This window comes from Ictidomys tridecemlineatus, chromosome 2 (assembly GCF_052094955.1).
Source record: "Ictidomys tridecemlineatus isolate mIctTri1 chromosome 2, mIctTri1.hap1, whole genome shotgun sequence".
Classification (NCBI taxonomy): Eukaryota; Metazoa; Chordata; class Mammalia; order Rodentia; family Sciuridae; genus Ictidomys; species Ictidomys tridecemlineatus.
The window spans coordinates 184,955,974-184,973,335 of NC_135478.1; the positions used below are offsets into that span (position 1 = coordinate 184,955,974).

The following is a 17,362-nucleotide window of genomic DNA, read 5'->3' on the forward strand; positions in this document are numbered from 1 at the left end:
GGAAACACTGGGCCAAGCTTTCTTTGAACCCAAAGCAATTTGTTATAGTCTGCTGAAAGAAAGAATACCGGTATCTTTGACTAATGACAATATAAATAGGTTATTAACTTTCCCTGTGTGTTCAGGAACACCATTACTTACATCTCATAACCAACTTTCTGAGCCATGAGGGGAAAGCAATGATTAGGTAGCTCCTTATACTTGTTGATTTCTAAGGCAAATACCAGATGTGGTGGCATTTTGCTTTAAGAAATACAATAATTGCTGATTCACTGGGCTAATAGAGAGCATTAAAAGAACAATATAATTCCAAAATGTCATATTTTATGTAGAACTAATGTCTTTTTTATATTAGAACTATGAAGGAAACAATGTATGCAAATGCTTACTTAGTACACTTCCTGGAGCAAAGTAAGTGTTCAATACATTGAAATATCATCATGTATATTTATACAAGAAATGACGTGTATCCTACAGAGAGCCCAATTTTGTTGTTCAAGTTGTCTTTGGAAAAATCAATCCTGTTCTGGAGTTGGTTTAGTGGTGGGAGGAGAACATAAAAATGCCTAAGCCAGCACCCAGCATCTCACCATGCTGCTCATCCTTCTGGTGTGCACCTTTGCTAGAGTTCATCTGGACTTCAGAAATGAAAAAAACTATGGAGATGAGAGATAAAAGAGCTAGGAGCCCTTTGAAGGAGTTAAAGCCCATTTAAAAAGTGGGTATTAGGACTTGAAGTAATCAGAGAATCCCCTTGTCTACATCTCTTGGGGCCAGTCTCCTTCAAAGTTTCAAATGTCACAGTTGAAATCCAGCTGCTTTGACAGAACATAAAAAAACAAGCAAATAAAAACCAAAAAAGGAACTCTAATGGTTCCTTTCTATTTCTCTGTCCAGTTCAGTAATCAGAAGACTAATTCTTAGAATTCCAAAGCATAAACTTTATCGCAAAAATGAGGAAATACAACAGAAGTTTACACTCAGAAAAACTTCTACAGATGCTGTCAGAAGCTGGGAAGACCCAATATCTCCACTTTGTGTTGGCTCTGCTGCATCACTGATAGTAAAAGTTTGCCTCTTCTAGTGAAGGAAGCAGATGTGGGTTGGAGAAACATGCAGAACAGATGTGCTGAGCAAAAGTTTTTATTTAAATAGTAACTTATCTGACCATAAGTTACATTAACTCATGAGGTGAGTGTTTAACATCACTCTTTCACCAACACAGAAAGATCATTTATATAAACACTGAAAGAGATCATGAATTTAAGAACATACCCCTTCCATCTTTGCTTGCTTTTTAAGAAAACAAAGTGCCAAAGATTCTCCTGCCTTGAATGTATGTAAATGCTTCCTGGCCACTGGGAAGGCCTATTGGTTTAGAACGCCTTGTGTGCACACTGCTCATAGAATAACATCTCACTACCCTTGGTGCTATGTGGTCTTTTGAAGAAAGCTGGTCAAGGGTCACTCAGTCCATGAAGGCAGAACCTGCAGTAACTGCAGAGGCTAAGACAAGGGCACTTAGCAAAACTTGAAAGAATGCATACACACCTGTAATACCAGCAGCTCAGGAGGCCGAGGCAGGAGGATTGCAAGTTCAAAGCTAGCTTCAGTCATTTAGCAAGGCCCTAAATAACTTAGCAATACCCTGAGGAAGGTAAAGTGCATATGCTAACCTGGTACATAACAGAAGTTCTAGCAATGCTGGGTTCTACTATTGCCTCTGCTGCTGCTTGTGGTCTTGAATGCCCTTAGACTCACAGTATGTTTCAAAGAACAAAGTGCATTGAAGCTATTTAATAAATTATTACTGGTTGACAGCATTTCAATATGGCACAGGTTCTATTGGTGAAAAATTAAATCACATTCTTCTGATAAATTGAAGTAGGTAAGGTAACTAAAAATTACTAAAATGAGTATGTAATAGATATCACAACTTTGGAAGACTAATAGGCTTTTATTAAATAATTATTGATAAATGTACTCCTTTTCATTTATCATAAATATTTACTCAGGTAATAGGTAACTATCACTTGGAGCTATTTTATAATGCTCTCTGTGGTCTTAAAACAGAACAAAAATAAATGAAAGAATTATAAAGTGTTTCCATATAGTATAATTGGAGACATTCACATATCATTTAATAACTCCATGTATAAATGGCTTTTTAAAAAATAAAGCAGCAAAACACCAGCTTTAAATGTATAACTCAATATTGGAAAAATCTTTTTTAAAAAAATACTAGTTTTTTTTTCCCTTAATATTTTCCCTTTGTGAACTATAATCCTTTATAAGATGAAAATTGGTTCTAGCAAAAGATCCATGAAGCATAGTCTTCTAGGCTTTTGCTATATGACTTTCCTGTAGATTTTATTTATGGCTCTATTTTGGCACAAGACTTTGGGGGCACAATGTATATGAGACCATCGATCATGTGCACAAGTCAACTTCTGTAGATGTTATATTGTTATCCATGTTAAATGTTTTTGATTTGAAAAGGGGTATTAAAAGAAATAGTTTTCCATATGTATTTTAATTTCCTTAGAACATAAATATTTTTACTAATTCCTAAACATGATGCTTTTCCAGCTACAATAACAGTTTATTTATTACTTTCTAAATCTTTCTTCCTAACAGCAAACATTAGACTATTTATGCATAAATCAAAATGGAAAAACAGTCTAGGTGTATTATATGATGCTTTTATATTTTATTAAGAACATGTTTTCTATAATTGAATGCATATTTGTGATTGCAATAATTGAGTTAGACAGAAAAGATGGCAGATTAGTGAATATAATAAAGAGCTGTCTGAATAATACCACCAACTAGAAATGATTAAAAACAAAAGGATGGAAAAAATAAGAATGGTTCTTTAAAATACAACATTAAAGGATTGCTTTTAAATTAGTTCTACTTCTAGAATATGCATAAGAGAGTGTGAAAGCAGCATCTCTTACTGTTCTAAATCAATGATTCTCATTTGGAGTTGGCCTTACCTCTCAGGGAACATTGGCAGTATCTGAAAGCATGGAACAATTTGGGTAAAAGGTGTGCTACTGGAATCTAATGGATAGAGATCTGTTAGGATGCTATTAAACATCTTAAATGTATAGGATAACTTCTGAAACAAAGAATTATTCTGATCCAAAATGTCAACAGTCCTGAAGTTGAGATATCCTGCTCCCAATATAGCTATTTGTATCAGTCACATAAATTATCTTTTTCCCTCTTAACCACAATAACTACACTAATAGTTGCCTCTGAGGTTACCATATACAATTTCCCCAAAGGCATAATAACAATTGGAATATAGGCATTAAATAAATTCAAATATTCACTATGGTTAAGTAGATACTTACCAATGTTTGAAAATATAAATGATACAAGAACGCCTAACAAATCACTTAATTTATTTCATTATTCACTGACATGTCACGGTACTTCTTTTTTAGTTGAATGGTATGCTTTTCATACCATTCAACTAAAAAAGAATCACCGTTCATTTTCTTACTTTTCTCTGTTCATCTTTTGGTGAAATGATGAAGTAAATAGTCAAAGCCCAAAAGGTAAGAGAATGGAGGAAGGAGAAATTAGGAGGCTCTATTAACAACAAGTTGAATTCTCCTTTTTTGCTTAGTTGAAAATGGATTCCTTTTTGTGTTTGCTGTGCTCTGAATGTCCCCCAAAATGCATGGGCTGAAACTTAATCCTCATCACAGTAGCATGGAGAAGTGGGTCTTTTGCAGGTATGATTAAGTCATGAGGGCACACTGCTCAATGAATTAGTCTCTTATCAGAGGGCTGGAGGGAGCTAGCTGAGGTCCATTTTCTGCTTTTTATCTCTTTCCCCTTGTAGGGACATGGCAAATTTTCTTTTTGCCCTTTGTGGTCCTCCCACCATGTAATGACATATCAAGAAAACCTTTGCCAGACACCAAATGCCTTCATTTGACAGACACAAAATGCCTTCAGACTTCCCAGCCTCTAGAATTATGAGAAATAAATTTCTATTTTTTTTATAAATTAACCAATCTCAGGCACTTGGTTATAGCAGCACAAATAAACTAAGATAATGTTTATTTAAATTTTAATAATGGAGTCATTAGACCAAAATTTAATTTTAAATGTCAGGAGAAATTATAATTTCCCCTTCCCCAATAAATATGATTAAAATTAAATTTATCTCCTTTTAAGTTTGCATGTATAGATTTGGGGGATTCAAATAGAATGGCCTACAATTTAATTTGCACTACTCAACCCTGGAGTTCAGCTTTAATAATACGGTGAAGGCACTATGGTTGTTGACAGAAAAAAAAAAGGGAAGGTTTGAAAAAACAAAAATTTTTAGGTCTCATAATGTATATCTTCTTAGGTATTAATTCTCAAATATCTAAAAATTATCTAAAGAGTAGAAATTTTATTTCTTTGTATTGGAATCTTTGTCATGCTATCAGCTTGCAGTGAAACCTAAAGACCCTAAAAGGATTAAACATGAAAGAAGTAAAGGGAAGGCCTCTAGACTAGAAGGTTAGCCAGAGCCTCTAGTTAGAAACTTTTACTTCTGCTATTGACATTTCCCAATTCATGAGGCCAATTATGCTCGGTTAAGTGTCTAAAGAAATCAGTATTATTCCTATCTCATTTTTTTGGCTAACCCTTTGGAAGGTTCTAAAAGAAAGGCTAAATGATAGTAGTGCTTATTAGACACTTTTGCCTGTTATAAAATATAGTACTTATTATAGAAGCACATATAAACTTTAAATTAAGACCTTATGGAAGGGATTATAAGAAATGACTAAAATACTTTTCTGTGATCTTCTGAAGGATTCATCCCACAAGAATTTTCTAATATATTTCTCCACATTATAGTAAAAAATTCCTAATATAACCTGTTGTCTAAGATAATTGTATAGTAATTAACTTGTTTCCCATCAATATAATATTTGAGAAGGGAATATAAAAGTACATATTTTATTATTTTATTGAGGTAAAGTTTATATATGCAAATCTATCTAAATATACATGCATATATTTTATATTTGCATAATTTGTATACAGTAAAATGAACAAATCTTAAGTGTACAATTTATATATATATATATTACACACACACATATATATATATCCATGATATGTAATGATATACATATATGTGTATGTGTGTGTGTGTATGTGTGTGTGTGTGTGTAATATCACCTGGTTATATAAGTCACCCAAATCAAGATGTCAGACATTTACCCCAAAACTTCCCTCATGCTGAGAGCTACACATACCTTCTAGATAACCACTATTCTGATTTTCATCATTATAGATAAGTTTTTTCCTGTTCTTAAGCTTCCTATAACTGAAATACAGTATGTCTTCGTATAGCTGGCTTCTTTTCATCAATATAAGATTTTGAAAATTCTTCCATGGTGTATGTGTCAGTAATTCATTTTTCAAAAAGCACATCAATAATGTCTTACCAGATTCATCTCCTTTCTTTGGAATTGTTTTTAGCTTTTAGCTGTCATGAATAAAACTGAAATGAAGATTTGGGGGCATAAATCTTTTGATGGCCATGCAACTTGATTTATCTTGGGTTGAGAGCTAGATTATAAACCCTATAACTCTATGAGAGATGTATAGGATTAGCTCTAGTAGATACAACCAAATTTTTCCAGTCATCAAATAACTTATAGTCTCATCAATAGTGTAGAAAAGAAAAACTGCTCTACCAAAAAAGAGAAGAGTATTTAGTATGGAAATAAAATTATGTACATAAAAACATATGCATACACAAAATGTCCCTTCCTTAGGTGTTTGTTGATTTTTTAGCATTTTTGGTGTGGCTTTATTACTTGTTTTCCAATTCAGAAAATAGTGAGATTAAAAAAAAAAAGCAGATTGGAAAGGAAAACTAGAGGCAACAAATTTTGATTTTTTTCTCTAAACTTTAACCCAATGTTTCCTCAATAAAACAAGCATTGGTATCTATCCCATTAAGATGACATCAAATCAATGTGGGAATGAAGTATATACATAGTCTCCTGTTGAAGGACCACTCCTTAAATTAGCATATTAACAGAAAAGTTCTATAGTCAAAGAAAATAATTAACTTTGTTTAATCCATTACTATATGAACCTATTGACCATGGGATACCTACTCCTTTAATTCCCCCAAGTACTATACCTATTTATAGCTTTCAAAATAAGATTTTAGTCTTTCTTTAGACCATTCTCTAGATCAATGTGAAATTCCCTTCAATTTAGTGATAATTTACTAATTAGAGATATTTGTTTCCTTGAAAAATGTGTCTCAGGGATAAGTTCCCTTCTGAGACACTGTTAGCTTTGGGGAATAGTTGAGATGATGCTGACGGGTCAGGAGCAGGATATTCATATCTAGCCACTAAGTAAAAATGCAAATGATCGTGGAATCTGTACCAGCCACTGAGGCCTGGTTGGACCTATTTCTCTTTAACTAATCCTCTGTACTTCAAGTTCCCAGTGGCACACACACCCTTTTGACAATATAATAGTATTTGCAGTTATACTTTTTGAGTAGATTAGTAGATACATGATGAGAGTGCCAATTACTGCTTCCCTGGGATCGACTGTAGAGAAGACATAATGGTAGAAATTGTTCAAAAAAAAGCAGAGAGCAAAGCCACCAAACAGAAACATCTCTCAGAGTAGCAGTCATCTTCTTCCATAATTAACATGGCTACATAATGTTTTGTGTTGCTCAAAGGAGAAACTCCAACCTTGAGAAATTATTAAGATATGAGAAATGTATCTATCCCAAGAAAATCTAATTTCATTTATTCAGTATCCTTTCTGTTAAAAAAAAAAAAGTTCCCATAAGTTTTCCTCTCATTCTTTAAAATAAATTCCACCGAATCTAGTTTAAATTTTCAAAAGTCAATCCAGGGACAAATCCAAGAAAAACAGCACGATTTAATGAGGAAACATGAAACCAATTTCACAGCTAAGCGCCAGTATTCAGAACTTTTTTAAAAAACAGAAACCACGATAAACCCACTGAGGACAATGAGGGCAGGGAATAGTCGCCACACTAAAAAGAAAACTGCTCATAATGAGGTGTCTCAGCTACCTGCCTGGGACTTGTACTCTTTTACAGAGACCACAGTTTACATTTAAGAGTATATGATATCTTGTAACAGTTTTCATTTGGCATTTTTCACCTGGGTTAAAAAAAAATCATTCCCCATTCAACTCCTGTGCAAATGTAAAACTCACTTACCTGCACAAAGCCACACGCTGTGAAGTCCTCAAAGAAGGGCAGGCTTGGGCGGTCTTCTCTATAGATGGTGAGTTTGTATGTGACCAGAATCTCACCCTCTGCTGGAGATTCATCCACCACAAACATGGAGATTTTGTTCATTCCTAAGCCAAGAGGGTAGTTGGCAAAGCTGCAGATAAATGGGAGAGAGAGACAGAATAGATATGAACAGATATGAATAGTTATGAATAGGGGACATTTATTCAAGCCAAACCGATTCAGACATCAATATTTATTAAATGCCTACTATGTGCATTTAAACCAGGCAAGGCCTATACAATCTCATAAGAAACCTCAAATATGAAAAAAAAATAAATAAGATTTGTTTTATCGTACTCTTCTGTTCCACCTTGCAGAGCAAGTCATGCCTTCCACTCACTAAAGGGAAGGAAACTGATGCTATTAATTATCTCATTTATACATTAATACATTATCTCATTTAGTATTCACAGTAACTGTATATAGAAACTGTGATGATCTCTATTTAGAATATAAGACCATTACATACATACAACTGGTAAGCAAATCGTCCAAAATTATATGATAGAGCCAGGGGTGTGACCTAGATGGGTCTTTTTTTTTTTTTTTTTTTTTTTTGGTACCAGGGATTGAACCCAAAGGGACTCAACCACTGAGCTGCATCCCCAGTCCTTTTTATTTTTTTATTTTGCGACAGGGTTTTGCTAAATTGCTCAATGTCTCATTAAATTGCTGAGGCTGGCCTTGAACTTGCAATCCTCCCACCTCAGCCTTGGGAGTCTCTGGGATTATAGGCATTCACCACCATGCTTGGCCCTCTGTTCCTTCTATCAGACTCTCTTGACTACCAGGAATGCTAAGAACTTTTCTTTCCCAACAGCCTGAAACTATGAGTATTTTCCTTGCTACACAGCAAGTAATAAGAGTCTGTTTTCTGTTCAAAATTATAGACAAAAGAGTTGGTGACTTTCAAAAGCATAGATAGAAAAAATATCCCTGAGAGACCAGGTTAGTGGGTACCATGTCCACAAATTGTCACTAACATGTTTAAGCAATGAACCCCAGTTATCTAAAAACTTGAAGTGTTGGCTTGTGGTAGAAAGACGTTGCTGTTCAGTAGGATTCTCTCCAACAACCCGAAAGCATCAAGACAACAAATAGAATTTTCCTTAATGATTCCTCCTTGGTTTCCTATAACCAGATTCTTCTTTGTTATAACATTGTCACGAATATTATTTACAAAGAATGTTTAATAGATGAGTAGCATTTCTGTGTTCTCTGTGAGCACATAATGCCTGAAAAGGGGAAAGATTTCACACCCTGGAAATCTCTCCAAATGATCAATGGCTTCGCTTTCCTTAACCACTTTTAAAGGGTACATTGAATGCCCACTTTTCAGGGAGCTGTCCCAACCCAGCCCAATGAGCATCCCCATACCTCGGCCCTGCCCGCTCATACAGGTGCACTATGCACTGACACTTAGACGTCACTGCCCCGATTGTCACCGTTACCACATCAAATGGGACTTCAGAATAATAATCTTTGATCCTTGGATTAAAGTCCGGATTTAGTTCCAAGTGTGGATGTGTGAAGATCTCCTTGATATGACATAGTGTGTCTTTATCTGTTAAAACAAGAACAACAACAAAATAAATCTGCCAAATGGATAAAATATTTTAAATTGTGTATTTTTAACTTTTTTTTTCCTTCTAATTCCTTTGAACAATTTCAGTGATCACAACTGACTGTCCATTTGGCACCCTGTTCATAGTTGATTTGTGGCTTCAGCTACATTTCCTGGTTTTCAAATTTCACAGAATTTACATATAGCAGCTGTTGCTTTTAGTTGGTGCTGTACAGGTGGCATTTTTGCTCAGCCCTTGAAAGTTTAAAAGCACAGAAGTTGGAGGAAGTGTCTCTCTTGTGGGATGATAACATTTTTATGATGTCTATGGCCTATCAACAACTATGTAAATGGGGACAATGGCTTTGTGGGGTGGTGACAGAAGGAAACCAGCAGGCAATAAGGTATATTTCTTAATGGAAAATGTCATCAAACTGCTATGAGGTTGACAGAGTAACTTATAGGGAGTAGGGTGGAGTGAAGAATGTGCACTCCAGTATTAAACAAAACCCTCATGAAAACATCCACACGAATGTCCTGCATCCCCTTTCTTCCCAGGGCACCTCAACATGGGAAAGGGCCATGAAATGTCAAAAAGAGATCCTATATTCTGCTCAGTCCTGCCTTAGAATCTAGAATATGACTTCATACTGATGATTCCAAGACTTTAATCTTTCTCTTTGACAGCTGATTTTCACAGAGTTTTTTTTAAAAAAAAAAAAAAGCTATAGAAGAACATGCCCCAGCCACAGTTAAATTATATTCAGTTTTCATGTTTAAAATGGACAAATCACCCAATGGATTAGTAAAATGTTTTTCAAAGAAATGTCAACAAGTACTGTGTTCCATCAATTATTTTCAATAGTCAACAACATTCCAGAAAGACAAATAGAGAAAATTCTACAGAAATTAGTAAGATAAGAGTTTGCCCTCGTGGCCTTTCTATAAAATGTTGATCAATGTTTAACAACAGCAACACAAAAGACAACAATTCAAGGCAGGAAACTATAAAACTGGACTTAGCGAATGGAGATGATTTTGTTTATGGTTGTCCCTTCCTCTGCTTTTATACAATTATCACAATGATGTTTTTAAAGTCAAATCTGATGGTCTGTCTGCCATTTGCAATGACTTCTCATCATTTCCATAGTCAAATTCAAGCTCTTAAGAAGGCAAACAAAGCATTTCACAAACCCTTGTTCTGCTCTCCATTTGCCTCTCCCATTGTGTCCTGGATTTTGTATTCAAGATCAAAGTTTTATGTTTCCTTGACGAATGTGGTGATGCATGAGGATGAAACCCACCAACCACGTGGGTGCTTTATTCTAGATCTAGCAACCTGGTCTCAGAATAGATGCCATCATGCATGAAAACAAAATGAACAAACCTATGTATTTCTAAACCATCCTCGACGGGCCCATCCACCCACATTCTCAGCCTGTGGTAGGGAAAAAACTAGTCAAGTATAAATTAAAAATAATGATAATAATAATATAGTAAATATATTATAATTCCATTTTATAGAAAAGTCTAAATTTAAAAAAATAACTAGCCAATCCTATTGAATAGCTCAGGGAATTGGGTCAACTACTTAAATAACAATCCCAAGGTTTTATCTGGCTTATACATAAAAGAAGACTGAATCTATAATTTTAATAATCATACCAGCTCCTGAAATTTTCTTATAATAAAAGAGGAAAAATACAACACTGAGAGCAGAGATTATATTATCAGAGTTCATAGTGAAATAGATCATAGCTTTTAACTTAAATTCATCTATTAATAACATTCATTTTCTATCAATATTTTTATCTCCAGTGTATTCTATGTTAAAGGCACTGAGATAAGCACAGTAAAAACAGGATACTATTAATCAAGAAATTTAATTCAAATGGATGCTGTTAACTCATCATAGTACTAGGCAAACTGGACTGAGAATATGTACTGTGCTGTGGAGAGGTCCATTGCCTAGCCACAAAGGGAATATAAATAATTACACTATGCTTTCATGCTCAGAACCAGCTAAATGAATAAGAAAGGAGCAGATCTTTTTTCTCATAATGAAGCATAGAAATGTACTTAAATGTAGGGTATATTTTTGTAATGGTTCCCTGAGAGACAGTTTCCTTTCGGTTTATACTTCTTACATTTCTTTTTATATTCCACTTAACAGTCATGGTTTTCAGTGGGGCTTGCACATGTAATAAAATGAACCTCAGCCCTACTTGAGATGACAGAAATATGTAATTATTTTCTTCTCAAGATTTTAGCAAGTCTTTATTTTTGGTCTCTTTAGAAACTTTTCACCTCTGTCTCAAGCACTGTATCCCAGACCCCTGTTTGAAAGTTGTTTTAGCTCTGACATCCAAACTGAATCATCAGAGTTTCGGCCTACCAACACCTGGTGTTTCCTTGGACTCTTTCCCCACCCAATCCCAACTTGTCTCAGGCCAATTTACCTAAGAACTTTGGAGAACCCAATGTGAGGTATGATGGTAGCAGGCCACTTAACCTATTTGGCAAGTGTACATGGGAAAGCTGTTGGAAGTTTTGATTGCTTTTAATGGATTTCTTTGAGCCATAGAAATTTATTGCTCTCTTGAGGGAAAACCATAACTCATACTAAACATAAGAACAGCCTAGACTCTTAAAGATAAGCCCACCATTTCTGAGGCATCATCAAGATTTTAAAACATATCCTATATCATAAAAGCTTATTTGAAGATACAGGTGGGACTAGTTTTTATCAACATAAAAACATGAACAGAGTCGAAGAGTTTTTCTAAGAGGTTCGTTCCCTTTTCTTCACCATGTTACCTGTGAACTGAAAACAATGAGCTCATTGGTGCAAACCTTCTATTGCACAAACGAGAATGTAGATGCCCAAACAGGTGAATGGAGAATCTAGATGCCCAAACAGGTGAAGTGGCCTTCCTAGTGCTCCACCCAGTCTCTGCCTGGCTCAGAGTAGATACTCAACAAATGCTCATGCTAATTCTGCTCCTAGTTTTTTCACTAGTCTCTTCCCCACCACAGTCCAGACAATAGTGTACCAGGAAGAAAATAAAACCTATTTTCTGGGGTAGGAGTTCTGGCAGTGAGTACAGGGAGGGAATATCATAAGTAATATCAATTCTCGTTTCCTGTTAGCAATGCTTGCTTTCAAATGCTTTTTTTCTTTAGTTGGAAGCATGTTGATTCTATTAAAACCTATTATTACACTGCTTCTTCATCTACCACGATTTTAGTGGTAGTGTTAAAGCATTATCATTGAAACATTATAAGATAACAAATTAGGTTTTTAAAAATTAGACTTCTATTTATAATAAATTAAACCTATATCTATACATTCTGTTTTCTTCAACTTCAGCGTTTTATTGGAATTGATATTTTATTTGTAAAAGCTTTTTTTTGTAAAAAGTTTTCTAAGCATGTTTTAGCACCACATATAGACAGATATAGACACAGATATATTTTTAAAATTACACATTTTCAAAAACTTACTATGTAGAACTCTTATTTTTGCATGGTGTATTATACAGAATTTAAAAAATTTCAGGAGATTAGAACAAAGCATCTGAAGGCTCAATTTCATGATCTAACTAAGACATTTTCTAATCTTGACCTTAAAAAAGCCAGGCTCTTTAGAAAGATATATTTTCAAGACCATTATAATAATAGTGGCCAGAGTGAAAGGGATTATTTTTAAATTTAAAGTTTATATAAACAAAATTTATATTTTCTTTTATTGTGGCTTTGTTAAAAACAATTCATGAATTTTAATAAAATTAATTGAAAATTGGATTAAAAATGCTTAACTATTTAAAGCAAATTCTACTCAAGTACAATGCATCATAGCAAACTCTTCCACTTGAGAGACCTCCAAAATAAAGATTTAGAACCCCTTGGGTCCCTCCAAATGAGTTTAGAAGTTATTATCCTGAAATAAACATAACAGTTTATGCTATAATCCTTTCACTCTGGTAATGCAAAATGGATGGATATTGACTCAATCAAAAAGACAATAACTTCTCAAATTTTAATCAAACTAGCAGCCTAAAGATACATGAATATGAAAAACTGACTTCTTTTTTTCCAAAGCAACTCTGCCTAGCCATTGATTATGCTGCCAAAACACTTTGATATCAACTCACCATTACTGCAATGTATATCTTTATTTTTGTTCATAATTTGTGGAGCTGCAGCTAAAAAAGAAATGTAAATTTTAAGTTAAAACTATTAATTAAAATTTAAAACACATGTTTAATTAACTCAAAGAATAATTTAATAAAATACATTTTATTAGCTTTTATAATACCAGTGAGCATTTCTAAGTAAAACCAATAATTACAATAAAACAAAAGCTGTTTGATTTTAAAAGGAAAGCTTTTTTTTATTGACTTTCAAATAAGATAATATTAAAGGTGAAAATGAATGGTCTTAATGTCATCCTTTGCCTGAAGGTTATCTATTGAAGATCCTCCTAGTTTTATGATTCAGTGACTATAATTTCTTAAATCATTAGAATTCAGAAATTCTATTCAGTTGGTTACACTGCAATTTGTTCAAAGTTTCTGAATTTAGCCAAACATCTATCTTAAAAAAACTTCTTCATAAATATTTATGAATAAATAAATGAATAAGAACATACAGAGTGCTTAAGTTATCCATTTAAAGAGAAAAATGGTAGGAGAGAGAAAAGGAGTCATAATACCCCTTTATGATTAATTCTGCACTAAGCCAACTGATTCATTTTGTTCAATCAGTGGTTCTCAAACTCTTGTGTGCTCTGGACTTATCTGAGAGGCTTGTTAAAATGCAAATTACTAAGCTTCATATCATGAATCAGGAGCTTTGAATCTCAAAGTTCCTATCAATGTTGATGCTGCTGGTCTAGAGGCTGGGGCACCAATGAGAACCACGTAATTGATTAAATCCTAGTTTATAATAGAAAAACCTAGATTTTTAAAAAAATTTGTAGACACATGGGTGGTTGCTTTCCTTTTTTTCTTTTTAAAACTAGAAATATTTTCTTATGAAAAAAATCTCAGGTATAATTTAGAAGAAAAAATATGAAAACATATAAGCATAAGACATAAAATCAAAATCACCATTAATTTTCCTTAGGGTTTCTATTGCTAGTAGCCAACTGCTACATTTATTCATATATCCTAAACATATTTCATGTCATAGATATTTTTCCATGATATTGAAATGGCTCTATAGAATTTCACTGGATGACTCTAGCTTCATTTATACATCTAATCTACTGTCATGGCAATAGTGCTTCTAAATGTTTTTTATTCCTGATTTATTTAATTAAATTTTATATGTTCTTAATTATTTCCTTAAAATGAATATCCAGCAGTGGAATTCCTGGTCTGTAAGAATCATCATTAAAGTTTTTTTTTTATGTGTTGCTAAATGACCCCTTAATATATGTTGTTGTAATTTATGCATCCACCAGCATCATAATACTTTTTTTCCGTGTACTTTTCCCAACTCTGTAATCTATAGGAAGAAAACTCTAATTTTGAGGAAAAACAACATCTCCTTGTCTAATATTCAATTTTGATGGCTAATGCAGTTAACCACACACACACACACAAAAAAAAAAACTTGGTCAGGCAATTCTTATTTTATGTTAAAATAAGTGGGACTATATGGTTTTACCTTTTTTGATTTCATGTGTATCAAATGACACTGGAGGTTTTTCAATGTTCTCGTCTTCTATGAAAGAATTCCTGCAAATACAATGTCAAACAACCCTGGATCAATGACGCAAACACAGTTCATGGAAATTACATCAAGTACACTATCTTTTCTTCCATGTGGGCACAGTTATTTTGATGAAGACAAAGAAACACTTTCTGGATTTTATTCCTCCAGACTGGCAAGTGAGCCGCCAGGGAGATGGGTGGAAATCTCATCATCTCTAATCAGTAGAAGCACATTTGAAGCAAACCAGGGCAAAAAGTCACTCTTCAGTCCAACACTGAGCAATCTCAGATAGCTTGGGTCCAACAGAAGCGATTCAAAAATGCACATTGTTATTGGAATCTCTGGCTAAAGTTACACAGTTTTTGAAGCAAAAAAGGCTTGGAAACTCTGAGACATAACCTGGGAAAAACATACCCAGAATATGAGAAAACTAATTGTAGCATGTAGTAAGGACTTATGTCACTAAGTCTTCTGTCCCTTGAACTCTGATAATTGGTCAGGAACAGAAAAAGGTCAGATAATAATGTGCTGAATTCACTTCTTTTTCTCTGTTGTATAACTAACTACTTGGCCAGAATGTCCTTTAAATTCTTATATTTGATATGAAAATAATCTAAATTTCAGACAGGATAACTGCTGGTCCTGATGATACAGAAGATGGTTTGGAGGCCCCTGACGTGACTTTCCTGTTCTAATGGGTCTTTCTTTTCACCCCAGCAAAATGGAGATAACAATACTTGCCTTACTTCACAAGGATGCTATGAGAATTAAATAAAATGCTCTATGTTATATATGTTTTATACATATTTATTGTCTCAGATCTTGTGCTGGGCACTGCAGCAGAGCAGAGATGAATAGTGTATATTAAATTCCTTTAAGATATAACCATCAGAATGAGAATTAAGAAGAGTCAAGGAATTCAATATTTCACTAATGTCAGAAGGTGTGATAATTGTATTGCAATCTTAATTCCAGCAATATATCTTGCAAAAGATGCAACATAAAATGCACATAAACTGAATTTTGGAAATGTTACTATCTTAATGGAATGAGGTGCTTTGTACAGAAAGGCATCTTGTAGTGATTTCTTGGGTAATTTTATGAATAAATTATTTGTTTTGAATCCACATGAATTTTCTTGGAAAGCATTTCCTTAGAGCAAAATACAAATACAACCGTATTTCTAGCAAAGTGAAAATTAGCAGATGGTGCACAAATATGAATTTTAAGATTTCCATTCTATTCAGAATTATACTAATTCAATTGGGACTTCTGGATTCTGAGCCTTGGGGCACAGTGCAATAGCTATTATCTACTACTGCTATGCTCTGACTTTATTTTTCCTCACCTAGTTACTACAAGCAAATGGTCTTGATTTAGAAAATAGAATGGTCATTAGATTCCACAGGTAGTCTATGATTTATTGACTTTTTCTATAGAAAATCTTGGAGGTGACCATTTTCAAGGCATAAGTAATGATGACCATTCTGTCTACATAATGCACTGGAAAAATGTAGTGGACCATGGATGAGATGGCCGGGGTCATAGTCCCAATTCTATTTACAGTAGCTATCCAATGTGAGCAAATAATCCATCATCTTAGGACCTCAGTTTCCTCATTTGGAAAATGTATACAATATATATGCATCCTTCTTGCATGTATGATCATTAAATATACATATGCTCACTGATAAATTGAAGATAATTAAAACTGAATTTTTAAAAAATTTACTAGGAGCAATATAGTAATTTTTTGGTAAGAATCTAAAATTTACTTGTTTTAATATTGATCTAGGTAATTCTTTCAAATGTCTTTTGGTTTTCCTGTAAAAAAAAGAAAAGAGTTATCCCCACTATAGAAGCTAAAGCGACCATCCTATGGTATAAAAGCATGAAAATAAAAGCATACTTAAATTTACTGAATACCTGTGCCACAGCATCAGGCACACAGAAGCTATTTTATGTGATCTTACTGAACTAATACATGGCAGATAATATAATCTATATTTTAAAGATGAGGAAACGGAGTCAGAAGGTTCTGAGCCTTGCCTGCTAATCCATGTATGTGCAATTGAAAAAAGTCCTGCTCCCTTCGAATTATACTCAACACTGACCATTATCAGTATGTTTCCTTACTGGAAGGGAATCCAATCATCTGAATGTAAGAGTAGTGAAATACTTAACCTTACAGCATATGTGCAGCTTGAGAAAACTTGCTAGAGAGCAAACTTTCAAAAGCTTGTGTATCTCAGGGGAACTTACTCAATGTTAAAAACAATCTGTTAATAGGCTCCTTGGGGAATCCAGCCCGTCCTTCACTTATCTATAATAGGGCATGAGACAGTCTTGCATTATTCGAGCAATCGCAAAGTGAAAGCAAAGTGGCTTTGAGCTATATTATTTAAAACTTAATTTTCAAGCACACAAACAAAACCTTCTGTCAGGCCTACTACTTCCACGTATTAAGAGAATAAGGCCAAGTTCATAAAGTTTGACAAGTAGGATGGGTTCTGATCCTGGGAGATGTTATAAGAAGTCTTCAAATATATGATTATTTGTATTTTTTAATTACAAAAAGAGTTTCTTCTAGAATCATTTTCAATACCTCCAGAGGCAGAAGGAAATAAAGTGTAAGTCAATAGAACTGCTGCCATCCCCAGGGTGACTACAAGAGATGCAAATGAGTATGCCATATGGATTACTCTTTCATCTTCCTAGGAGGTTTAGGTTTAATTCTGTTTGCCTGGCAG

General features: G+C 34.0%; 1 protein-coding gene across 7 annotated transcripts in view; it reads right to left on the bottom strand.

The window, feature by feature from the left end:
* Positions 1-17,362, bottom strand: part of Cped1 (cadherin like and PC-esterase domain containing 1) — a 250,834-nt gene that overhangs the window by 107,788 nt on the left and 125,684 nt on the right. For all 7 annotated transcript variants that reach the window (XR_013435263.1, XM_078040309.1, XM_013362253.4 and 4 more), the window contains 4 exons: positions 14,565-14,635; positions 13,046-13,096; positions 8,705-8,891; positions 7,250-7,418 (listed from right to left, as the gene is read on the bottom strand). Coding sequence is in view for 6 of the 7 variants with exons in the window: in XM_078040309.1 (XP_077896435.1) it covers positions 7,250-7,418; positions 8,705-8,891; positions 13,046-13,096; positions 14,565-14,635 (478 nt within the window). In the remaining variant the exon portion in view is untranslated. The remainder of the gene's footprint in view (positions 1-7,249; positions 7,419-8,704; positions 8,892-13,045; positions 13,097-14,564; positions 14,636-17,362) is intronic.